The 27,315-nt window shown below is 31.2% G+C and overlaps 1 protein-coding gene across 1 annotated transcript in view; it reads right to left on the bottom strand.

Moving 5' to 3' along the window:
• LOC147080005 (uncharacterized) overlaps positions 1 to 27,315 on the bottom strand; it is a 432,855-nt gene that overhangs the window by 289,125 nt on the left and 116,415 nt on the right. Inside the window, exons 2-3 of the mRNA XM_085947533.1 lie at positions 26,747 to 26,845; positions 11,083 to 11,262 (exon numbers count right to left, since the gene is read on the bottom strand). Coding sequence (XP_085803659.1) covers positions 11,083 to 11,262; positions 26,747 to 26,845 — 279 coding nt within the window. The remainder of the gene's footprint in view (positions 1 to 11,082; positions 11,263 to 26,746; positions 26,846 to 27,315) is intronic.

Genomic DNA, 27,315 nt, shown 5'->3' with positions numbered 1-27,315 from the left:
CTATTTGAGTTATTTTTTGCGACCCTGGTTTCGCCTTTCGGCATCTCTCATTAACATAATTTTAATATCTAACTAGGGTATTCAAATATTCTAAATTTTTCTTTATACTTGATCCTTTACTTAGTAGTAAAGGAGGAGGAGTAATAAGGTGTTTACCTTATTTTATTCTATTAAATTGCTATAGAAACAAGAATTAATTTAATTCGTTGTCTGTGTGTATTTTCCATTAGTAATTGCGCATAGTACCTGAAGATTCCTAGGTTGCAAAAAAATACTTAAAAGGAATAGTACAAAACTAAAATCAATTAGAACCTACATAATTGTTAAATTTGTGTTGTTTATATTACCATATCTCTCCAAAATAAAAATATTGTAGGCACCTACATATTATACAGTTGGCACTAAATATTGAATATATAATTGGTAATATGTCAGAAAAATAATAAAGCTACTGTGGTAATTTACTTAAATACCTAATAACTATTATAAGACAAGATAAATAAAAAAAAAATAGTAAATGTTGAACCCCAAAAAGATAAGCGTGTTATTTCTCCCACTGAATACTACATCTCCAAAGGTAACAGACAGAAGAGCTGCAAACTGTTCATCTACTGAGAGCAAACAAAAAACGCTCCTCCTGGACAAAATATGTCACATCGCTCGGAGGTTTACGATACAATATGTACTTTGTACATATTGAGTGAAGAGGCACATAACGTAAGAGAAATAATATAATAATATTGACCTATGCACACTGTTACAGTATCTCGGTAAATCAATTTTCACAAAATGGTGTAACAGCATAAATTCGATAAAGGAAATTCAATCCGTTTGTTTGAAGAATGTCGCAGTTTAGTCGTCTTTATGGAAAGCATCTCGGTAGCGTGTTATCGGCAAACTGGAGTTGGAAATACCTCAAAGAATGCATTCTCATGAGAGAAAAAAGATCGAGTCATAAGAGAAGAAAATTTTCGGCATTATTATTGTTGAAGTACGTCAGCAATGTTGGCTTTTTGTTGTTTAAAATTCTTATTGAATTCTTATTGAATTCATATTTATATATATTATATATATATCAGTGGCGAAGGGTGAAAGTAGACTATTAAGATCCGCCATAAATAATACACATTAAACTTTGTAGTCATACATTTATTGAACTGAGACTACAATTTACAGATGCTGTCGGTTAGTATTTAAAAATCAATCAAACCCTGCCTAAACTAAATCATAATAGTTTTGGTATACTTTGGGTGATACGATAAAATTGTGCAGACTTTTTCATTCATATTTATTTGTTCTTGTTGGATTAAGAGTAGGTACATAATATTATTACACTTTTTGTTGGTTAATTTTTTTTAAATTCATTAAACCCTGCTTAAACCAAACTACACTAAATAAAAAATATTATTCTATCCATAATATATCCAAAGTTACGTAAGACGTAATTGCATAATTTTAGATATTTTATAGATAGATGAGTAATTTTTTGACTATTATCTATTATGGCTTGGTTTCCCAGGGTTTAACTGAATTTTATAAACTGACCAAAACCATCTGTAAATTGTAGTCTTATTTCAATGAAAATAAATACGTATTACTGACAAAGTTTAGTGCGCACTATTTATGGCGGATCTTATAACAGCTTACCTCCACCAATCCTCCAAAATAACCATATTATTCATCAAAGTTATATTAATATAAAGGTAAAATTTTAAAATTTAGAAATGGGACTTAGAGGACATTCATTATGACAAAAAATTGTATCATATAGGGTTTGAAAGTTTCTAATCTGTAATCTCCATCCTCCCAAAAGTGCGTCAGCAAGATTTTTTTTGTGACGAAATTACAACTATTTTTTATTAGTAAAATACAAAACAAAAACTATATTGCTCTAGTGTAAAATTTAAAATTATCTCTTCGCCTTTTTGTTTTATCAACCTCAATATAACGATAATAATTATTCATACCGTCCGATAATGATTCTCAATAACAATTTTATTAAATCAATTACACCACATAATAAGCATGAATTAATTTCCACCATTTAATACACAATACATAATATGTATGTTATATTTAATTCAATATAGTATTATATACCAACCACACAAATCACCACCCAAATAATGAAATATAAATTAATCTGTCATAATAAAACTTTTCCCAGAACAAATTAAATATCTACATTCTACATGATAAATAAATTAAGCGTTGATTGTAATCATAACAAATACTGATAGTTTCAACGTATTTCACATAAACAAAATTTAAACACTAAATACGCACACCTAGTTAATCTATCAAATTAATCATAAATTGACAATCGTTGAATTAAAAACTAACCACATATTCAAACATTAATATATTTTATGTAAACAAACATAAACAATATTTTTTGTGTTTATGTGAGGTTCAAAGTAATAATAGGAGTCGTAATTAAATTATACCTACTTTTTGTTTGGAAAGAATAATTTTCTTAACTATTTATTTTAATAGATGCAATTATATATAAAATATCAATGAAAGTATTTTATTATATATTAATTTAAGAGACAGTAAATTTAATTTCTTAATCGATTTTAATAATAGTCCATTTATGTCACGATATATAATTTGTAATCTCATTGTAAGTTGTAAATTCAACCAATTCCTACCTACATAATTAATGTATTATAATAATACCTTATAATAGTTTCCGTTTTATTTTAGAACACATCGTGAATACAAATATATAGAATATTTTTCCAGCTGATGGATCCTTTTGTGACGTCCTTATAAAAATCATTAAAGCAAGTTCCAGTTTCGCGTAAGTGACATTATGTAGAAGAACTCCCTCATTACAGAGTTTATATTATGAAAAACAGTAGTTGCATAAGTTCATTTTTAGAATATTTTCATATTTCGACTCCATGCATATAGAAAAAAAAAATTAATATCTTTGCTCAATGAATTAATTCCGTTTAAATAGTATATAAAGTGCTAACATACATATTTATATTATATTCAATTGTAAATTTATGAAATGTGCCAAAAATTATTTTATATTTAAAATGATTGATTTTCCAACATGCTTACTATATAAGTGTGTATAATAAATTATTATATAATAATATTATGAGTGTGGTAATCCAAAAAAATGTTAGGGATGCTACGGTTAAGATTAGTAATTTATTAGATTAGATTACTTGGAGTCAACTTTAGAGTCCTAAAAGTGTATTAATAAGAATTATCCGTGTCGAAGTTACAACAATTATTTGTAAAGGTAGTTAGTAAAAAAAAAAAGTTGTCTATAAAATGCAAGCTATAGTTAAAGTTAAAATTAGTCCGACTTTGTAGATGCGGTGAGCGAACGGAGTTTTCAATATATAGAGAGATAAGTATATTATGCATTTTTTGTTTGCCCTTTTCGAGCGTAGTTTGCCGTTACTGGGAAATTTTAAAAGCAATTTATGCCAAGTTTAGTTTATCCCGCTCTATTTAAGTTATTAAGCGCTCGAAAGGATGAAAAATGATTTATCTTTTTTAACAAGCCGAGTTCCGGAAAGCGCTCCGGCTGTCATTTTTAAAAGTTTGCATGTCTTTTTACGGTAACGTAATCTTCAAAAAAGTAAACCACTCCGATTAAAAAGTAGTTATATTCACTAAACAAAACCTTGTTTCTTGTACATAAAATTTAATCCGTATATTATGTATTCTGATATCAAATAATAAATATAAAAATGTACCTACCCACATTATAGATACTGATTATTTTTATTTTAGTAATAATTGTTGATTAAACATTACGCTAATTTAGTATTTTAACACAATATTTTTTTGACGATGTCCGATCCTAATAAGATCATATGGGCCTCCACAGAGTGGAGGTTTGCATTAACAGATTTTTGTTTTTACGAGGTATGGATGTCAGCCACTTGCTCAATCTAGTAGGTCCATATTCTGACTCATACACAAATTTAAATAAAATATGTATACTTGCCAGACCCAGGATTCGAATCTGGGACCTTCGACGCTATAGGCCGACGCTTGAGCCGCGCGGGCATCGTGGGTGCAAATGCAAAATTTATGCAAAATATCATATTATTTTGGGTATTTTTGAAGAGTTTCTGACTGAAAACTGACATCAAACTGTGTATACAACGCAGTGTTCAACATGTGTGTACTTCCCTTAATCTTATATGCATAAAAATTGTCGACGTTCAAAGAAAGATAAATCCAGAAATGGTATGGAGAGATAACTGTAGCTTGCCATAACACATATTGATAAAACATCGAATAATTGGATAAGAGATCAAAATAGGGTTGGTATAAAATCTTTTCATACAGTGGTGGGTACCTTGGTGGGTAATTGGTAGAAAACGTACAGGACTTTGAAGTTAATGGCCTCACCAAACCACACCCGGTCTTAATCGGCCGTATCACGGAACCATAAGTAAGGATGTGAAACAATTTTTTTACGAGTAGGAATTTCTCAGAGTCAGTTATCCAAAACTGAGGTTCAAATGTGATTTGACTAAATGTATATGCCTTTAAGTGAAGAATACCCATGGGAGAGAGGAGCACGTAGAGGCAAATTGTAGTAAGTACCAAAAGTTGATACAAAACTGCCGAACTATCTAAGTCAGCGATTTCTAAACTGGGAGGCAAAGGGAGACGCGAAAAGTTGAACACAATTAATGTAGTCACAGGTTTGCAGTTGTCAAATGCATAGGTAGCTTATAAAACGGCCGCTTGTTATAAATTACATAAAAAAACAGTCCTGTAAAAGGTTGTTTGCAAAATATTAAAAGACTATTTAAAAAGGTGTCTGTATTATTTAATGAAATAATGGGGGGGGGGGGCGCCAAGATTTGATTTTTTTAAAAGAGAGGCGTAGTAACATAAAGTTTGAAAACCACTGATCTAAGTGATCTTAACGTTGACAATATGACGGATAAGACTGGAAGAAATGGAATCAGCTTGAAGAGGCATTCATCCAGTTTTGAATTGATCCAGACTGACGATGGTGTGCCCAGAGTGGCTATATCTGAAACCATCGGTGCGAGTTTGAATCTCATATCTGTCAAAAATCGCATGTTATTTTTTTATTCATTGTGTATGTTTAATTGAAAGCAAAAAAGTGTGTTGAATGGCTTACTAACATTCCTCTTAAAAATCTAGGACATGTATTCCGGATGCCGCCAGAGAGTGCGGCACTTCGTACCCTTGTGGCACAGCCTCAAGGGTTCCGTCGCCGTGGCCGGCCCTCTCTCACCCTGCAGCGATGCTACAAAAGCGACCTACGTGCTGCAGGTCTGACATGGCGGGAGGCGCAGGAGTTGGCGATGGACCGAGGGAAGTGGCGCCAACTTGTGCTTGCTCTATGCCCCAATGTTGGGACGTGACAGGGTGAAAGAAGAATTTTTACTTTTAAATAATATATAAATACTGTCACTAAGTATATATATATTTATAATATCGTGATCACGTTGTAATAAAAATTTAGGAAAGCCTGGGACTCACGATTGTACTCGGTTAAAACCAAATGCCGCCTATTCGAAGCTTGCATTCTAACGGTGCTGCTTTACGGTAGCGAATAATGGCATCTTACGAAGGCTTAAAGCAACCATATACTGATCTTCGAAAACAGATGTTTGCCACGGATACTGGGTCTATGACTTTAGGAGCAACGAGGAGATAAGAAAACGCACCAAGCAGCCTCTCATTACACTGAGAGTGAAGAGGCGACGTTGGACCTATCTCGGCCACGTGCTGTGGATGCCAGAAGAGAACCTCAACCTCACTGGCTTGTTCTTCAAGCCGACCAGATTCCGGCGTCTTGGAAGGCCGCTAAATACTATCTATATAGTGTACATGGTGGAGCTACGGGATGCTGGTTTGACCTGGAACGAAGCAAGAACACTGGCAAGCGACAATGATTCTTGGAGGCGCCGCGTGGTATCCATATGCTCCAATTAAGGGGCGGATATGGCCGAAGAAGAAGAAGTTAAGTAAGAAAGTAAAGTAGGTGTTTTAGCTAAATAAAAAATCACATACCTAGATAAATAGTCAGTTAGTACCTATCCATAAATAATAACATTATATTTTGCATAAGAATTTAATTTTATTATAACATAACATAAAATTCAATCAAAGTCAAAACAAGTAACCACATAATAAAAAATATAATATGTAAATACGACCACAATTTGACGGGGACTATTTTCTATTTGACGAGCTTCTAAGCTCTCGGTTTTTTATTATGTTTTTTATTATATTTTTAAACAAACTATTTCTTTTTTATTTATTTCCGTTTTATTTTTAATTGAGAAAATAAACATCTCTTGATAAGTTTTAGAATAAATTTTATATAAAAGTATTCTGATATGTATGTATTGTATGCATAGTATAGAGTCAAAGTAACAAATATAATAATAAATAGAGCCTCCCACTCTTTATCTTTGCAAATCGGTATTTAGATTATAAATGTTAGATAAAATATTGAACAGAAATTACTTTATAAAAATGTTCATTGGATGACAGAGGCTTGGGATTAATTATAACACTGTTAACTATATTTATATACCGCCTACTGTTTTTATATAAGGTTTGTTTATAGGGAAAAAATATTATTTTTATATATTATATATACCTACTCATGTAACATAAAGTTTTGAAATCCATATTATAATTTAAATTCAAATTGCATTAAATTACCCTCGGTCGATAGTCTTAAAATCATTAAGAAATACAATCTTCTAGTACTATATAACGAATGGGTGCAAAACATGACCATTCAATTAAAAGGAGGTAAATAAAAGTAACAGACAACGCGGCTTGAAGCGATTCATGTTTTTCAAAACACGCATGAGTCTAAAAATAAATAAATATGTAATCAAATAAACCAAAATTTTGGAGATAATATAAGGAGATAAAACCATCAAAGTGGAGATTAGCAGTTGATATCGCTAATCGCTGGACATATCCCATCATAAAAGGCCGTTAGATCGATTAGTGATTTCAGTTTAGCGGAAATACATGGAACGAAAGACCAATTAGGAATAGTGGAGTCAACTAGGAAAGGTATTATCTACCAGTATATTAAAAGTGCATGATAAATAAATGCTTACTAAAAGAAGTAACGTAAAGAACGTATTTATTTCGCATTTTATAATTTAAGTATAGCAGAATTTTAACTTCCAACATGTGTGTAGGGATTCCAATCCCGGGATCCCGGGATCCCGAGCTAGTTTCGATACATATGAATCCCGGGATTGATTTTTTTATCAATTTTTATGGAAAATAAAATAAAAGAGAAAATATACTCGTAACAGAAAAAATACTTTTAATAAAAAATAACTACATTAGAAATAAACTGAGTTTGAATGAAGTTTGATTTAAACCCATGTGTAGGTTGCCGATTCATTTTATTTTTTCACATAAATTATTAAAAATGGAAAGATTGGAAAAAAACAATGCTTCGCACTTTAACAAAGTAATTCCACCATGAGATCATTTGGCTGACTAATTAGATTTATGAAGCGGAAAGGCAATAAGTACGCCATGATTATTTGCTTTACTATTTTAAATCTCGTTAATCCATACATTAAGTCTTTACTATCAGAAACAACAATCTCCTATTAAATTCACATTATTATTTATATTACAATATTATTTACTCCATTAAACTTGTGTATTTCCAAGATTGAACGTATACAATAATAACAATAAATGTCTTAAATAGTATAAATTATACTAGATTTATTTTGACTGATTTTATCAATGTTATTTGTAAATATAAAAAAATTATATTAACAATGGAAAAAATGCCAATCCCGGGACCAGTCCCGAGATCCCGGGATTGTCAAATTGTAATCCTGAAATCCCGGGATCAGAATTTTGGCTCAAGATTGGATTCCCTACATGTGTGCATGTCATACACCAATTGTACTTACTACTATCGCGTAACAAAACCTACAAATAACTAATGATTTGGAAAATCTAATTTATTTTCTAACAGTTGACATACTTAAATTAGTTACAATTTTATCGTAATAGATTTTTAGGTTGTAACCGCGGGTTCTTCCTCCTTCTTACTAAAAGACCTCTCAGAGAAAGAGTCTCAATCATTATTTTCGATTTTTAAACTAAAACTATAACGCTACATAATAGTGAGTAGTTTTACTCATAAAATCATCACTCTCCTCTCAATTTAAGAAAATCTATACATTCATTACTATCAAATACTTGAAAAATATAGTGAAAAACTGATTTTTTTTCTCATTTTTTTTTACATTAAAGCAGTGGTTTCCAAACTTTATGTTACTACGCCTCCCTTTAAAAAAAATCTAATCTTTGCGCCCCCCCCCCCTTTTATTTCATTAAATAATACAGACACCTTTTTAAATAATCAACAATGTTTTATTACTAATATTATATTCATTTTTAAATTAATTTGTTTTTCAAGCGATGAATGTGCTACACATACAATGGGCCCCACATCCTGAAGCGGGCCCCAGGCAAGAATTTTTCGAGGTCCCACCTACCTATCGCTGAGATTAAGGGTAGTGTGGTGCTCTAATGTAGTGTTTCCTAAATTATACACGGGAGTTATCATTTAAGTATATCAATCATCAAATGGGTATCACATCAAATTGCAACGTACAGCCACATAATGAAAATATTTAATAGTTCTGAAACAAAGCACTTTTTTTTTACTATTAATAAAATAATGTGAAAAGTACATTAGCAAACTAAGCAAGAACTCAGTAAATAGATTTTTGTTTGCTTCAATATATCTGGCGTAGAAATCATTTAAAAGTGTTTCCATATGGCGAACTTATTTTTTTGTAATTTTGATTTCCAAAGCTCCAATTTATGAATGCCTTCACTTTGTCTTTTTTAATCAGTGAATACATTAGTGGTCCTTGCGTTGATTTATTCACTATTTTTTTTTTTATTTCAAACAAATAAACTAGTTTAACAACAAAATTATCGTTCCTTAACAAATTTGCACTCAAATTTCAACATTGTGATTTGACCCCATTATTTCATTTTTTAAGGTATTATAAAATTAGTCTCCATATTTTCAGACAGGTTTGCAAACAATTTTTTATAAGACTGTTTTTTATGTAGTTTATAACTAACGGTCTTTTATAAACTATGCATTTGCAAACTGCAAGCCTGTGGCTACATTAATTCTGTTAAACTTTTCGCGCCTCCCTTTGCAACACTCGACGCCTCCCAATTTGGAAATCGCTGCATTAAAGTAAGTATACATTCATCATCTGTGCTTTTAGTTAAAGTATTTTTGTTCTTTTCTTATACAAATAATATCATCCCTTAATAATACATAAAATAACGTATGGGTATATATTGTATAAAAAACATTTAATCGTGATATTTTAAATAAAAAGACGTCCGCAATCACGTTTATTAATACTGTTATTTTTTCTTTATACCTAATATATCTAAAATTATCTGAGATAGTATGAAACGATATAATTGTGGACAATATAGGTGTTTAATTTATCACATATAAAATTAATATATGTTTTTATTATCAATAATTCACGATTGCTTTGACAATTTACCTGATATGTGAACCGTTGTTGTGATAAACTTCAATCTACAGATGGTGCGCCTAATATACTGGATGGAAGAATGGATGAAAGTTTTCTTCTGAAATTGCAGATCGCGAGTTCCAATTTTGCGTCTAGCAAATTTATATATTAGGTTTTAGACTTGATATTGGGCAAATAGCTTACAATTATTTCTCGTTAAAAATATTAATAAAAATATTTGAAAGGCGATCAATATATTATATTGGATTGTAGAGTAAATGATGAAGTTGACTGTCAGTATTGTGCACAATAAATTAATACCTTACGAAAAGTTCCTGCCTACGCGTGATTTTAAGAACTATTCTTTGAATTATACGTTTACAGCGATGCACTGTGGTTGCATAAACCTTGCTTATAAGTAAATTTACCCTGTTGATATATTCATATTAATTTGGAAATGCTTGACAAAATCTAAGACTAAGACTAAAAATTATATAAGTACACTAAAAAAATATTTGTCACAATATTATGTTCTTCAGAAAAAAATGGTAGATCAATGCATAATGCATATTAATTAATAAATGATTACTTACAATTAATAGGTATTCATGAAACACACCGTTGAATTTCATTTAACATAAAGTATATTAAGTTACACCTAGTAACTGCTGTAAAATATGATTCCATATTATACAATATAATAAAACGTATTCCGCTATTTTCTATAAAAAAACCCTCATCATATATTTATGTGTTGTTTCATATATTATATTTGTGGTTAAATATGTAACTATTGTAACATAATTTTATCGAAAATATACATAGGTATGATCATATTTAAATTGTGTTATTTATCCTGAAATAATGTACACATCACAAAAACTTCTTAATATTATAGTAAATCATCAATGGCCGCCATACAATTATTGCGTGGTATAATATAACAAAATATGTATAATATTAATAATGTATCAAAATAATCCAATGTTAAAAATTAATTATGGATTATCATGGTTATATAATATACTAATTGTACATTTTGTGTCGTTGGTGAGTTGATTCACGTTTATATTTTTGTTTCTACTGTCAGTCAATTACAAGTAGATTAAAAATTTGTTTACAATATTTCTATCAAACCTGGATTAATTGAAGGTATTTCAAAACACATTTTCATAATACCCAAATCCGTTGATGTTTGTTAAAATTTTCAGTGAAACGAAAATGGTTTGAATATTGCATATCAATCCACACTTGGAATTTAATATAATGAATGCAGAATTTTTATAATTCAAAAACATCATTCATAATTACAAATTAAATTACATAATTAATAAGAATTCATTCGACTTTAAAATATTTACCTAATTAAAACGACGGAGTTAACAAATTTAAATATAATTATTACAAACCAATAAAAATACTCCGTATATATTCATTATTTAGTATATACTAACTTAGATAATTGATGAAAACTGCAAATGTGTATTGAATGTAATCTTCATGAACCTTACGACGATACAATTAGTTTGAAATGACTTACCGTCAGTAGGGGTCGTCTGCTGTCCCGAATTAACTTTAGGCCTTTCTTCACCAGCGACGATTTCTTTGGCATATGATCCTTTGGCTGCAGCAATCTTATCAGCCTGCGAAGTAGCTTCATCAAGAGGCTCTTCTACTTCCTGCTCCTCCATATCCTCTTCGCCAGAAGTTGGAGGACCATCTGCAAGACCAAATTATTTAACAATTTTATTAGTACCATCATATTTCTAAACTGACTTTTTTTGATGAGAAATGGTTATTAGTCATGTGCCCAACCCATTGAGTTTTTACTGTAGATCAAACACATATTGAAAATACGTTTCTGATATGGGTGATATACCAACCAACCAAAAATAATATAAATAACAATAAACCAACGGCCCACGTGCTCGTCGTAGGTCAAAATTGATTTTTTATTGTATTTTCAAACCATGATCCTGGACACTCCTTAAACGTTGTAGATAATCTATTTATATAATTTTAAAGCCTTATTATCCTTTATAGTTATTTTAAACATTTGATGACTGCATAAAGTATTTTTGTTACATAAAATAGTATTCTTTTAAACCTATCGCTCTAATGTTTTAGAATATAGTCATATTTTGGTACATAACTGTGCAGTGGTGTTAAGATTTTTTACATTCATTAATTTTTAAACGCATTTATAAAACCATGAGTATAATTTATTACGAGATAATTTTTGTAAAATATTCACGATAAAAAATTATATTGATAATCTCTGTGATCCCAAATTTGACAAGAATTAGGCATTTTATTAATAAAAAAATCGGCAAGATTAACACATTTGAAGATGATTCTAAAGATACTTATTATAAACTATGTTTTTGACCATTCAAGTGTAATAAACATCTTATGAATAATGATTGCTTTATAATAATTATTGACCTAAGGTATTTTGACCTGAACATGTAGGTACCGTTTAAAAAAAAAATTAAAAAAAATTCGGTTAGGTACATGTTCAAACACGCGCGTTAACATAATTTTACTTCCTACTTTAATTATAGTTTGTCAATTTATGGCTACGGCCGTATGTTGTAGCTTAACCACTAGGGAATGACAAAAGAAATGGCGTATTTCAAAAAAACACTACCTTATTCTTAGGTCAATAATTATTATAAAGCAATCATTATTCATAAGATGTTTATCACACTTGAATGATCAAAAACATAGCTTATAATAAGTATCTTTAGAATTATCTTCAAATGTGTTAATCTTGCCGATTTTTTGAATAATAAAATGCCTAATTCTTGTCAAATTTGGGATCACAGAGATTATCAATATAATTTTTTATCGTGAATATTTTACAAAAATTATCTCGTAATAAATTATACTAATGGTTTCATAAATGCGTTTAAAAATTAATAAACGTAAAAAATCTTAACACCACTGCACAGTTATGTACCGAAATATGACTATATTCTAAAACATTAGAGCGAGAGGTTTAAAAGAATACTATTTTATGTAACAAAAATACTTTATGCAGTCATCAAATGTTTAAAATAACTATAAAAGATAATAAGGCTTCAAAATTATATAAATAGATTATCTACAACGTTTAAGGAGTGTCCAGGATCATGGTTTGAAAATACAATAAAAAATCAATTTTGACCTTCGACGAGCATGTCCCCCCTTAAGAAACCGTGTATGTAACCGTACATGTAGATATACGACTAGGGATTGTAATACCGGTATTTCAAAACCGGTATCCCAGTATTTTTAGATACTAATAAATTCCCAAGATATCCATTGTTTCATAGTTGCAGATCTTAACCGGATACGGTAGTTTTGCCTCCAAGATCTGTCAGCTTGGCCTAATAGAATTTCCGACTTGCTTATGTGCCGAATTGCAGGATACCGATCACATCCTCTGGGAGTGTTCCCATATGTCGGTTGAAAGGGAAGAGCTTCTCAAGTCGGTTTAACCCTCAGTTGGACCGGTCGGCCATTGCGACTAGGTATCTACGAGGGAAAAATTTTTAGCTTTTAAAAAGTTTGTGGCATTTTACGGCGAGCGAGAAGGTCTTTTCTCATCGAGAATTGACCGCAATACATTATATCAAATAAGGGATCACGCACACTCTAGTGCAACCCAACAAAGGTCTTGGGAAGTTGTTCCTGGGACACTTTCGGCACAAATTTTTGAGAGCGTCTAACATACGTTACGGCACGGTATACGCCTGCATAACGGGTGTAGAAACGTGGATGGAAAATAAAGTCTGCAGATCTTTGTAATTTGGCCGTGCTAATTAGACGTTTTGAACATGTGGAATGCCAATGTGAAACAAAATATTTTGCTACCCTGTTTTTCTACGGAGGTCCTCAGTTTGGAAATCTTCATCGAAGAACTTCGCCTTATAACATAGATAACCAGCGCTATCTTAAGATATAAATAAAAAAGAATTAAAAAAGGTGTGCCATCAATATTTTTTTTCGAGCCACAAAAGGAGCTGAAGATGCATGCAAAGAGCGATAATCGTTTATATCAATTTAACTGCATGTTAATAACTTTAAAAGGCTTGTTTTTTTGCATGTCCCTACAAACTGAGCCCAATCTCATGGAGTAACAATTATCTACATACCGTTCAGCATCTTTTTTGACGTTCAGTTATAGAGTAGTCAGTGTCGATCTCCATGTGTGTATGGCCTCGTAATAGGAATTTGTGAATTATGATTTTCAGTGCAGGAATGGTTTTCAGAAACCAGGTATATAAAAAAACAATCATGATATTCCTATTTTGGCCAGGGCAACTAATTATCATACCAAATCTTCAGCTCTTTAATATTTGCTAAAACATTGCTTAATGCCCATTTCATCAAGCAGCAACCGATCTTATTGCCACCCCTTCCACTTTTTATTTTTCATCCACGTCAGTGTTGTGTCTCACCACTTGCATCATCGTAAATTGTAAAATTCAGAGTCCACAATTTTCTGAGATGGAAACTATATGGAGTAGGTAAAAACTTCTCCAAGTCAACCATTATTAGGTACTTTCATAGTGGTTATTTTTCTTTTGCAAGAGTTTTATCAATCTAATTTAATTGCAGTTGCTTCCTGCATATATGATCTTCCAAAAGGTGTCTTTGAATTTCTTTTCTTCAACAGAAATATTAACATTTTTAAGACTCATCTTAGGGCTATCGCAGGCGTCACAGGTATCATTGCTTAGCAAATGAAACCCGAATTAAATTTTTATTTTATTTAATTGAAAATCCATTTGAATAGGTACGAGGGTGGGTCAATAATTCCTTAGAAAAAAGCATTAAAACAGTTTTTATTTTTGTATTTTTTTTTTATTTCTCAACATAATCTTCTTGGAGCTCAATACACTTGGTTAGACGTTTCTCAATTTTTTTTAAACCGTCAGAAAAATAAGTTTTCGGAAGGTCCTCAAAATAAGCATTTGTCCGATCGATGACTTCTTCATTTGAAAAAAAACGTTGTCCACTTAGCCATTTTTTTAAGTTTGGGAAAAGGAAAAAGTCACTGGGGGCTAAATCTGGCGAATACGGTGGGTGGTCGACCAATTCGAACTTCAATTCTTCAATTTTAGCCATTGATCGTAAACATGTGTGAACACGGGCATTGTCCTGATGAAAGAGGATTTTTTTCCTGTTTAAATGAGGCCGTTTTTCTTCAATTTTGTTTTTTAGCTGGTCCAATAAAGATGCATAATAATCCCCTGTTATTGTTTTTCCTTTTTCCAAATAGTCAACGAAGATAATTCCACGTGCATCCCAAAATACAGTAGCCATAACCTTACCAGCTGATTTTACGGTTTTCGCCTTCTTTGGACATGGTTTGTCTTTGCAATCCACTGCTTTGACTGTTCTTTTGTCTCGGGAGTATAGTGGTGTATCCATGTTTCATCTACAGTCACAAAGCGACGAAAAAATTCATCCGGATTGCGTTGCATGAGCGACAACAGGGCTTTAGAGGCCACCACCCTATTGCGTTAATTGTCGACTGTGAGCAAACGCGGCACCCATCTTGCAGAAATATTTTTCATGCCCAATTTGTCATGTAAAATAGAAATGACGCTACCTTTTGAGATCCCTGTAACCTCAATTATCTCACTTAACTTTAATCTTTGGTCACTTAACACCATATCGTGGATTTTATTGATCATTTCTGGTGTAGTCACCTCTACAGGACGTCCGGAGCGTGGTTCATCCTTTGTTGATGTACGACCACGTTTAAATTCATTTAACCAGTTATAAATAGTTGCAAGTAAAGGAACAGATGTGCCGTGAACTAAATCCAACTCATTTTTTATTTCCTCTGCTGTTAACCCTTTTATATTAAAATGTTTAATAACAGCTCTAAACTCAATTTTCTCCATTTTTGTAAACAAGCAATTTTTTTTTTAAATGTACGAGAAACACACAACAACCCGACCAATCTGATTGAAACTTCGCAGCATACTGAATCGGTAGTGCCGCTGCATGAAAACAAACCGCTTACAGTACTAGTCGCGCCACCTGTCGGCTTTTCTAAGGACTTATTGACCCACCCTCGTATATGGAGATATAACCACAATTTTGGGTTCATTCATGTGGTTATATCCTTTGAAGAATAAATCAAACATTTTTGTAATAATGTAAACTGCCCGGGAGTTACGTAGAGTGCAAAGGATTGAATTTAAAAAAGTAAAAAAATATAATATTTTAGATTTTTAATTTTTTGTACATTTATTGCATTAAATATCTTAAAAAGTAGTACATATTCAATTTATTATTGTAAAACTGTCCCCGGGGTGCAACGGGTTAAAACTGAAATTTGGGACCCCGACCACGCACTCCGGCTTTGATGCCACTACATACAATTATTGTCCGTGAGTGAAGTATTCCGATCTACGCGTAACACGTCATTTGCATCTAACTTTGCCATTTGACCTCCGATCAAGTTGAAATAAACGCCAATATTTTTGAAATGTACACATTCTAGCGACATTTTCAATAAAAAATGGGGGTTGCAGCATTAACTTCCGCGTTTCAAGGCCTTGTACGTGGCGAAATTTTTTCCGCAAAAACCGTAAAACTGTCCCTGGGGTGCAGCGGAATCTGAAATTCAAGACCCCAATCACGCACTGCGGCTTGTCGGTCTACGTCTACTGTCCAAATTTTGTGGAAATCCGACTCCGCGTGTGGATTTGTACAAAGAAAATGAAAATTATAGTACAGATAATAATATGTACCTACCTAACGTTTGTTAGACTTCCGTGTTTATGGAATTATTATAATGGTTTATTACATTTTTCTTAGAGCATAAACATCGTAAAAAGGACATCCGTTGTTTATCCACTAAAGTGAATTAGACTTCAGTGGTTTTTTAATTAGCTATATCGGTTAATTTACTACTTATGGACTTCAGTGTTTCATTCATTTGTGTAATGAAATAAAATAAAATTTTCTGCATATTTAACTCAAAAACGGTAAAAAATGGACTTCCGTGATTTATCCTCTAACGTACAGATATACTTATTACAATACATAATTTATTGATAAAACTTTGTCACTTGATTGTAAATGTCAACTAATATATCTGTCGTAATAAAAGATTTAAAATATGAAACTAAAAACCAAAAATACAGTATAGCAGTGTTTTACTCTCTCTCTCATTTGCTTCTCCGTATCCAGATGTCATTTAGATAAATCGCAATCTATTTATGTATAATAAGTTAATTTGTATTCATTCGCACAAATATACCAGGCTGTTGAATTTCAAGAAATAATTTGACAAATTGGACCACACGCTATTTGTAAAATGATTTACTAAAATCTATTTAACTGAAGTAATAAGATAACATAACTATTACCCACCTATTGAAACTTAAAATTTTTATCTGACGACTAATCAACATCGACACCACAACCATATTTGAGTCTTGGCCGGTTCCAGAAAACGTCTTCACTCTCCTCTGTCACAAAATATATCTACTATCTCATCTCAGCTCCTGAGATACTATATATATATTTCTACATAGTCTAACCAGCGCAACCCATGACCCTCACTCTCCTATTCTAAACCAGTTTATTGACTATTCATCTTTGGAACCTCATTTCCGGGATCTTTCTTGACATCGCGGGCGCATTTGATAGCGCTTGGTGGCTTTTGGTTCTGGCAAAGCTTTAGCTGAGACATATCATTCGAAAAATTTGCTGCGTCATATGTAGGACGGAATAATTTCGATCCCTCCTTAGATTCATCACTTTGTACTCTTGACTCCTCTGTTTAGGCAAAGTTTCAGTACACGGGTACAGAGAAAACTTCATGTCATTAAAGATAAATGAGAGCAGAGTAAGCCAAGATTCTTTTTATTTTCTACAACTCTTTCTTTAAGCACTAATGTGCATGGCTGCTACATCAGTCCCGTGCAACATCGCTTCGGGACAAGGAAGTGTAGCACTAAAATCTTTGCATTCTGACACGTTTATAGCATAATGGAAGGCGGCCATGCACAAACCGCGGCTGCATATACATGGTGGGTGGAGATGAAGTAACTCAAATCATGTTTATTCATCTTTGGGTTATTGAATGTCTCTCACTTTCATGCATTAGATGATATGGGGATATCTGTAAAAAATATTGTATAATTCACGTGTTTTTCATCGCTACGAGCACTTTTTATAATTCTTATCATTAATTAATCAATCTCAGTATTTAGATCCATATATGAATATCAGTAGCAAAGGCCGCATACTAGGCCAATATTTAAAGCATACCTCCTAAGAAAAATAAACTAAAGATATTATACAGTTAAACAATAAACAAACCCATCTTTCTTCAAAATCTCAAAGTATTGAATTTTAAATTCGTATCAAAAGTAAAAAAATACACAACAACGCCATCTGTCTTCAACTATTGTATTTATATAATTGTTAGGAATTCAGATTTATTTTGTATGACTGTCAGATCACATGACCTCAGCCACGTCCACTGAAATGTATTCAATACGGTAGGCTCGAGAGGCGAAGTCTAAAACCTTTTCACATAATATTATCGTCTATGACTGCAGTTTATGCAAAATAATTAATAATAAGGTAATTTAAAAAAATATTTACTATGGAATTCAATCACATAAATAATGAGATTGTTTTTAAAAATAAAAAAATATTTTATGTAGGTACCTACCTAATGATAATTTATGTGTATAAATGTTTAGGAAAAAACATAATTTAACCTCATCCCCCAATTTTATATTGTCAGTGAGCTATTGAATTTTCATCAATTTAGTGTGTAATAATGATCAGTAGTAATATCATATTATTTTCTTATTTTTCATTACAAGTGTGCTCTTTTTCGCTGATCGCCACAGCCTACATATTTCCATAAGTCACCTTTCGCCACTGTAGAATATTGGTCTGAGTTCGGTTTTAAAAGGCTTTATTTTCGTATTCTTTGAGAGAAATCTTGACCTAATGTGTCAACGAAAACCATAAAAGGTTTTTTTTTGCCAGAGAACTATACCATCTTTTAAGTATTTTCGTTTTATGACACGTTATAATCTAGTATAATATATAAATTTGTGTTGTGTACATATTCCTAGTCATAGTTCATATGAAATAATCGTGAAGGAGCTCACTTGCAGGCGTTATGGCTTGATTTTCGGCATACATTTTTTATAACAACGGTTTTTTACACTTCTTTTAAAACGGAAATAATTTCAGATATTCCATGTAGTTTAAACTATTTTCGTTAACTTCAGAAATCTTTAGGTCTGTCTTTGTTCCTGTAGAATAATTGACTAATCACATAGTACGCTTCATTGTCTAAATTGGGGTTAGTATAATATATCCATTTGCAAGAGGTTCTAATCTCTTTTTTTCTCCTTTAGTCCCTATAGTTCACACCAAATAACTGTACTATAAATGTTGCTGATTTCCATGAATAAATTCATAGCAAAAATTAGTTTTATTATTGGTAGTTGTAAGAAACTATACATATTATTATTATTACTATTACCACGTTTTTATTAGCTCGTATTCTTGTTTTTCCAGTAAAAAAAAATTCTTGTTTGTCCAAATCTTGCAATCGATTTATAACTAACTTCCCGACATTTGAGACTTTTATAATATATCATAACACGATGACAATGCATTCTTTTAATACTTTTAGCCATCTTTAAGCAGAATTGATTCATTTAATTCTGTTTTGTTTGGAAAGTTATTTCGGAAAAAAATCGTAAAAAGTAAAACACTATTATTGGTTGCTAAGGGGGTCCTAGCAACTAAATTATTAATATATACGTGCTTTACTATGGCAATCAATATGACATTTCACTATTCTATATTTATTCAGTATTTCTATCAAGTACAAAAAAAATATTTATTAATAGGTACAAAGAATTGTCAAATTTATATGATGACAGAAAATTTAAAAACGTGGTGTATAAATAGTTATTTTATCTTGTTATTACTTTTAATTAGTTTATTTTGTAAAAACTAATTATAATAAATTCATCATATTATATAATTCAAGGTTCGGACATGGTCGGGAATATCTTAGCTACCCAAGTGACTGATAAAAATAGAGCTCGTACTTATTCTCAGTTTATAAATACACATTGACAACGCTATTATCGCCCAGCTGATATTTGAACACATGTTTTATAAATATCTTCAATAATTATTCATTCTTTCGTTTTAGGAAATTGCCTGTTACCTAATATGACGTGTATATCCTACATGTCAAACACTTCAGTGATCGATGAACGTAAGCCAATTACAGTAGATTACACCAATTTGCAAAATTTCATGCTCAAGTTACTCCAGCATACGTTAAAGGACGCTATATTGAACTCACTGGAATCTATATACTTGTGTAAACATAATATTATTAATGTTTTGCCTTTTATCTATATATCCATTCCCAGGCGAAATATTGTGGCTATCGTTTTAATATGAGTAAGCGGTGTAATAGTATTTTACGAATATATATAAATATTAATTTACAATAAATCATTCAACGGCTGTAATTCGTTTGGTCAATGTAATGTATATACAATATGTAAAACATTCCATACATATTTTATAAATAAGGTAAAAAAAACCTGTAAGCAAGGTTTTTTTGTATTCGATTCTAGTTGTTTTAGTACAGTTTTCTACTGAAGGTTGGTGACCAAATTGTTGTACATCTCCTTATTTTCGACCAATTTTATCAAATCATCAGCTCCTTGAACATTGAGCTAATTAATGAAGGTTAAGGTAATTAATGTAGTCAAGAGATGTTTTCTTCTATCCTCAAACTCTCTCTTCATTATATCCTACTGAAGTTACTTATACTCACGTAGAAATTATTGTCAAAGTATGCAGCTTTTATCGGATTTTTTTGCCTTAAAACCTCCTCGTCAGTAATAGATATAATCAACACATGAAATCCTTAAGCTAATACAGTTACGTATTATGGTCAATTCCTTGAACGTTTAGGCTTCAAATCCGTAAACTAGTATGCTAGCACCTGATCTCCTACAGGTTCCCAGACTTATGCATATGATTGCAGAAGAGATCTTTTATTTTTTCAAAATCTGATCATCTCAATTTCGATTTAGATCCGATGGTCTGGATACCAATCATTTTGTATACGGCAACCAAGGCATTTTACATGATCCATTATCATACCCTCTATGTACATGTAAGCGGACATTTAGAGCTATAAATTTAATAAAAATAATGTGAAATGGTGATTATATCATAATATACAGCAGTGTTTCTCTACCTTATTTGTGTCATGCCACACATCAATGCTTTAAAAATCTCCGTACTCCCCTATCAAAATTGTATAGTTATTTAACAAAATCTGGGGGTAAAAAATGAATTTCTTCAAATAAAAAATGCACATAGGCAATACTATTTATAATTTAACTTCCACAAGTAAATATGTATATTAATATGTTACATGTTCAACTCTGAATAAAATTAGTGTGATCCTTTTTATGTGAGGTACCTACTAATAATCTCCACGGATTGTGATATTAAAATGTCATTTCTAAAATCTGTCTTTTAAGTAACTAGCCATTTCACTCAAGTAATCCACAATAACAATTATAGCTAAATCAGTCAACTCACACTTATTTAGCCAAAAAAATTACCACATTTTGTTGTCTAAAACATTTGTATATATATATTTATACGATTGCAAAAGACTCATGAAGCCAAATATCTTAGATTTCGCATCAATAAGGATCTCGTTTGCTCCTTGCAGTTGTTTATAATATATTATTTAATTGTTCGAAGATGTTTGTCAAATAACTGACAAATTCTTGACCATTAACTGATTTTAAGCATGTCATTTCAGGTTTGTCATTTAAAAACTCACCATGAAAATCAAAATCAAAAGTCCATGAATCTCTTCGGACATTCCTCCTGTGACAACCATCTTATTTCGGTATGAAACAACAGTCTATTGTGTAACATATATTTTTATAGTTATGGTTAATGTAACAAAAATTCATGATTTGCGCATTGCCCCCCAAAACATTCAAATCGCCCCCTGGTAGGGCGTACTCCCCACGTTGGGAAACCATAGATGTTACCTAAATATCACTATATAGTGATAAGAAGTGCTATAAAAATGTACCGAACTAACTAAAAACCTTCTTCACATTAATATAAAGCTTATTAAACTATTGGTTGGTACTTTCTATATAAATTATACTGTTAATGAACAAAAATCCGATAATAAAGTTACAGAAGGTAACGTATAAATTAATTAATTCTGAAACGTGAGAATTCTTTTTCCACGTTTAATTTCAAGAGAACCGATTTATTTAATGCTAAAGGTTCAAAAAAAATATTTGAATAAAATCGTATTAATTAAGGCTTCAATAATTACTATAGAATAAAATAGTTAAATATTCAAAAAAAAGAACTCATTTGATAACTTTATGAATGTAAAACTCGTTTTCAAACTATTATTGCATAAGCGGCAATCGTTCACCAAAGTTAAAGTGGAAGCTTCGTAGAATATTATAATTTACGAAGCGTATTTAATAGAAACTTTGATGTAATTACAAACAGGTGAGATAAGCTGATGTACAATAGACCATTGAAAGGTGATGTAATTTGATACGATGCATTGTACATCGCTTGTAGTATATTCACCGTTTGAATAATTCACAAACTTTAGCGTAAATTCCGCTTATAAAGTGAAATCAATATGAATGCAAAATTAAATCTATCAATTGCAATACTTAAGAATGATAGAACCTCTATTATCCGGACCTCGATTATCCGGATTTTCGATTATCCGGATTATTTTCATTAAAAGACAAATTGGATATGATCGATGTTTTGAAACGCGGTGACTCGGGATCTAATAAATATGGTGTCGGAGCATCAACTATAAAGGATATAAAAAAAAGTGAAACTATTATAAAGTTTACTAATAGTTTAATGTCAGAAGATGGAAGCTCAGAGCGTAAAGTTATGAAAAAATCAGGAAATAAAGAAGTTAAAGAGTGTATTTTTATGTGGTTCATACAAAGACGAAAGAGTCACGTCGGTAATACAACCGATGGATCAGGGTGTAATAGAAACATTCAAACGTTTATATAGAAAACATAATATACTTCTACGATTATTGCTAGCAGACGAATATAATGAAGAAACATCATTATATTCGTCAGCTTCTACAAGAAAATAAATTTAAAAGATTGTTGCTAAAGGGCATCAGATAGGCAAGGTCCATGGATAATGGCCCTACACCCTGAAGCGTGCCACCAGGCCAGGATGTTTGACAAGCCCCCTAGCTGTCGCTAAGGTTAAGAGCGGTGTGATGTTCTATAATAAGTAGTGCACCCCAAATTGTATTTCGCGTAGCTCCAGGATTCAGCGAGAAAAACTTAAGTGTATTCCCAGTATTTTTAACGATATTTTCTATTGTTAAATAAATCCACTTGAATTCTTGAGCTGTCGGCGCTCGGTACATAATAATTATTATGAAGCACTGATCTCGATACCTTTTTGTGGTAGCTAAGTAACATGTGACCCTCCGTGAAATTAGAAAAATAGCCCATTTTATTACATAGGAAGCATCATTGTTTAATTATATCAATCATCACATCACATCAAGTTGCATCACCATAATTTCAAAATGTTAATAGTCTTTATGTAAAATACCACCGCAGGCGAGTTTTTTTACTGTTAGAGCAAATTTGTGATTTTTCTCACTTAACTAGTTGACCCACTACGCCGCCCCGCCCCCTCCTTAAACCTAGGCTCCAAGGCTAGAGCCTTGTCAGCTCCACTCTTATTGGAGCCATATCGTGATTGTACGTGACAGCAAATAACTAGAGACCGAGAAGAGTAAAATTAGCTAGGAGAGGTCATCATCTAGCAGTGACCCCGGCTAATGATGATGATATTATTATACAATAATTACACTCACCCGTTGTGGAACATTGGTAGAGCGTCTACCTATGGGGACATCGGTTTCGGGTTCGACAGCCGCTTATGACAAATTCACAATAAGTCAATGAGCTGAACGAATAATTCGTAAAATATAATTAAACACTTTAATCTTCGTATATTGAAACAAAATGTCATATTTTAATTTCATCATGACAATAATTATTAAGATACTCAACGAGTACACGTAGCACGTTATAGTCGTCAGTTATGTCAGGCTTATCGGGTACTAATATGCGAGACTAGGCAATAATTGATACTCAGAGACACACACTTTCAGTGATTTTGTTTTTAAGCTTTATTTAATTGCATAGGTACCTATATTTTATTCTCTCTTCTGAGATTAGTACTCACTTAATATTTTCATTTTACAATGATTTTACCACGTTTTTATTATCTCGTATTCTTGTTTGTCCAGTTTAATTTGTTCTTGTGTGTCCAGTATATATTTTTTCTTGTTTGTCCAAGATTTGTATTGGACGATTGAAGATTTTTAACTAACTTCCCGACTAGCTAGACATTTGAAACTTTTAAAATATATCAGAACACGACGGCAATGCATTCTTTTAATACTTTTGGCTATCTTTAAAGCAGAATTGAATTCATTTTCAGTTAATTCTGTTTTGTATGTTTCGGAAAAAATTAGTTAAAAGTAATATTTACTACTCACTATTATTGGTTGCTAAGTGGATCCTAGCCATCTTTAAGCAGAATTTAATTCATTTTCAGTTAATTCTGTTTTGTATGGAAAGTTATTATTGTTGGTTGCTAAGTGAGTCCTAGCAACTAAATTATTAATATCTACGTGCGTTACTGTGGAAATAAATATGAAATGTCAAAATGACATTTCAGTATTCTATATTTATTCAGTATTTCTATCAAGTACAAAAAAAGTATTTATTAATACATAGAATTGTCAAGTTTATATGAAGGTATATAAAAAGTTCTTTTTATTTTGTAATTATTTGAAAATTTAAATTTCATGTTACGAACGTCCTGAATTAATAATATATTATCTACACATTTTTTTAATAAATAAACAGAATAAGGTAGGTACGGCAAAATACGTCATGGCTAACAGTACTTTCAGGAATATTTAAAATATCTAGATCACTATTAACTATCTACCAGAAGACCAATTGAACATATCCATTAAGATGAAACCTGTATTGTATATTAATACTATCGACCGAAGGTACTTGGTGGAATTTGAATTTAAATTCTAATGAATTTAAGTTTTATACTATTCCATTTGAGTCGTTTTTAACTTAGTATTTAGAATTTAAAATTTAGTATTGACGATTTTAGACCTCTTGAATTTATTGATTATTATTTTCATTGGTCTATTATTAGGGTTTGATGATGATAGGTGTTTTTTTTACAAATACTTCAAGTATTCATAACTTGTTGACTTAATAAGTGGGTGATAAAGTTTTACCTAATTTATTGTATTATATAAGTTAGAATTAATTGTATTCGTTGTCAATGTGTCAGTGTGTGAGTGCACGTTGTGCCTGAAGATGCCGAAAGGCGAATCCTGGGTCGCAAAAAACGACTCAAATGGAATACTATAAAACTTAAATATATTAGAATTTAAACCTGTATTGTGTTACAAAATAGGTAAATGTAAAAAAAGTATAAAAAAATAGTTATAACTTACATTTATTGAAGTGTGTTTTTTTAAAAGACGTTGTTCTTAATACGCTTCTGGATACCAAAATAGCATACATGTCATTAGGATTATGCAATGGAATTTTTTTAGATCTTTTATTAAAATTGAAGCAAATGTTTACCCATTTAATAATCCAGTGCGTGCCACAAATTTAAGCGTGAGAAGATAGGTTGGTGTATTGCAAATTGCGTTGAGGGTAGATAAACGGTTAACGTAGCAGTTACAGCCATGTGACATGGAATTGTTGAGTGGGGGCATACAAACGCAAACTGTGTCATATGGTAAATAATTGGTTAGGTGATTTTCCAACCACAACAAAGCTATGCACTGCACTGTTTTGTAGTTAATGCTTACGCATCAATAGACATCACGGTAATTTGCTTAGCTAGAAATATTTATCATTATAACATTTACTAGTAGGTATATTATGTACATATTACCTAGTAGTATAACGCCATAACTCATTTTCATCAAACCGTATATACGTTGACGCCCTATCTTAAGATTGGTTTATCTCTGATTAAGTGTATTTAAAAAAAATATCTAGGTATTCATTCGCCCATTTTGGTTCTTTAAGCATGCTTTTTACTTTTAAGATTAATTTACAATGCCCACTACTCGTCTTAAAACATTTTACCGCAAGTTTATACTTCTAATATTAAGTAAAAATATATTAAATAATTACATGATAAAAAGAACTTTTTATATACTAAGTTTTTAAATTTTCTGTTGAATCATATAAACTTGACAATTCTATGTATTAATAAATACTTTTTTGTACTTGATAGAAATACTGAATAAATATAAAATACTGAAATGTCATTTTGACATTTCATAATGATTTCCATAGTAACGCACGTATATATTAATAATTTAGTTGCTAGGACTCCCTTAGCAACTGACAATAATAACTTTCCATACAAAACAGAATTAAGTGAAAATGAATTCAATTCTGCTTAAAGAAGGCTAACAGTATTAAAATAATGCATTGTCGTCGTGTTCTGATATATTATAAAAGTTTCAAATGTCTAGCTAGTCGAGACGTGAGTTAAAAATCTTCAATCGTCCAATACAAATCTTGGACAAACAAGAAAAAATTTGTACTGGACAAACAAGAATATGAGCTAATAAAAACGTGGTAAAATTAGGGTGGGCTTAGAACTTACGATCGAGATTTGAAATAACTATATTTTTGAGAAATAACGAGAAAGCATAATTCTTATTTCTCGAGAAATTCATCAATAAGTATCTTGAGAATTCCAGAAATTCTAGCTATTAATATTCTTTTGAAAATGAAATTCGAAAGAAGCTTTACTAACAAAAAGAAATAAAAGTCTCTCTATTGGATAGAATCTATATTTTCTCGGAAGAACAGAAATTTTTCCTAAGAAAATACTTTAAAATTACTCCTCGACAACGAATATGAACGGATTTTCTTTTGTTTCAAGATAATTCTCAAAATTCTATTCTTACATTTTCCGACTACCATAAAGTATATAACTTTCACTTATATTTCTATAATAAGCTTATATTTTACATATTATTTTGTATGTTTTGTTTAACTTACAATTCGGAATTGAAGCAGGGAATTCATTTCCCGCAGATTGGATTTCAAACCCAAGATCTTCGAGAAGTCCATTCGTAGGCCTGGGCTCCCGAGATGCATCTGAAACAGGAGAAAAAATATTGTTAGCTACGAAATAAATTTATATTTATGAGATTATTTTATAGAATTATGCAAAATTTCAATACAAGTAACAAAATATATTATCGATTATAATATAGGTACATATAAAACCATAGAAGTAGAAGAGGTAGAGGTATAAAACTGTAGGTTTTAAGCCCATGTTTCCTAATTATTAGTTTTACAATGAGTAAGCTATGTGAATTATATTTAAAAAAAAAAATCATTCGCTAATTACATAAAAGTAATTGTGAAAAAATGTTCAAATTTTCCAAGAGTCTTCTTTGTAAAATATACAATATTACACAGAAATATATGAAAGCAACAATGATCGGACACTGAACAAGCTTTTAAATAATCAAATCGCCGTAAGCAAAATAAGTTTATTTTTTAACATAATGTTATTCTGCGACTCAAAAGAAAATGCTTCAGATTTTAAAATTTCTCAACCC

Source organism: Rhyacophila brunnea, unplaced genomic scaffold (assembly GCF_057557595.1).
Source record: "Rhyacophila brunnea isolate RB1 unplaced genomic scaffold, BYU_Rbru_1.0 scaffold_1, whole genome shotgun sequence".
NCBI classification, from domain to species: domain Eukaryota; kingdom Metazoa; phylum Arthropoda; class Insecta; order Trichoptera; family Rhyacophilidae; genus Rhyacophila; species Rhyacophila brunnea.
Note: the sequence above shows the minus strand (reverse complement) of the source record. Positions and strands in the feature narration are given on the sequence as shown.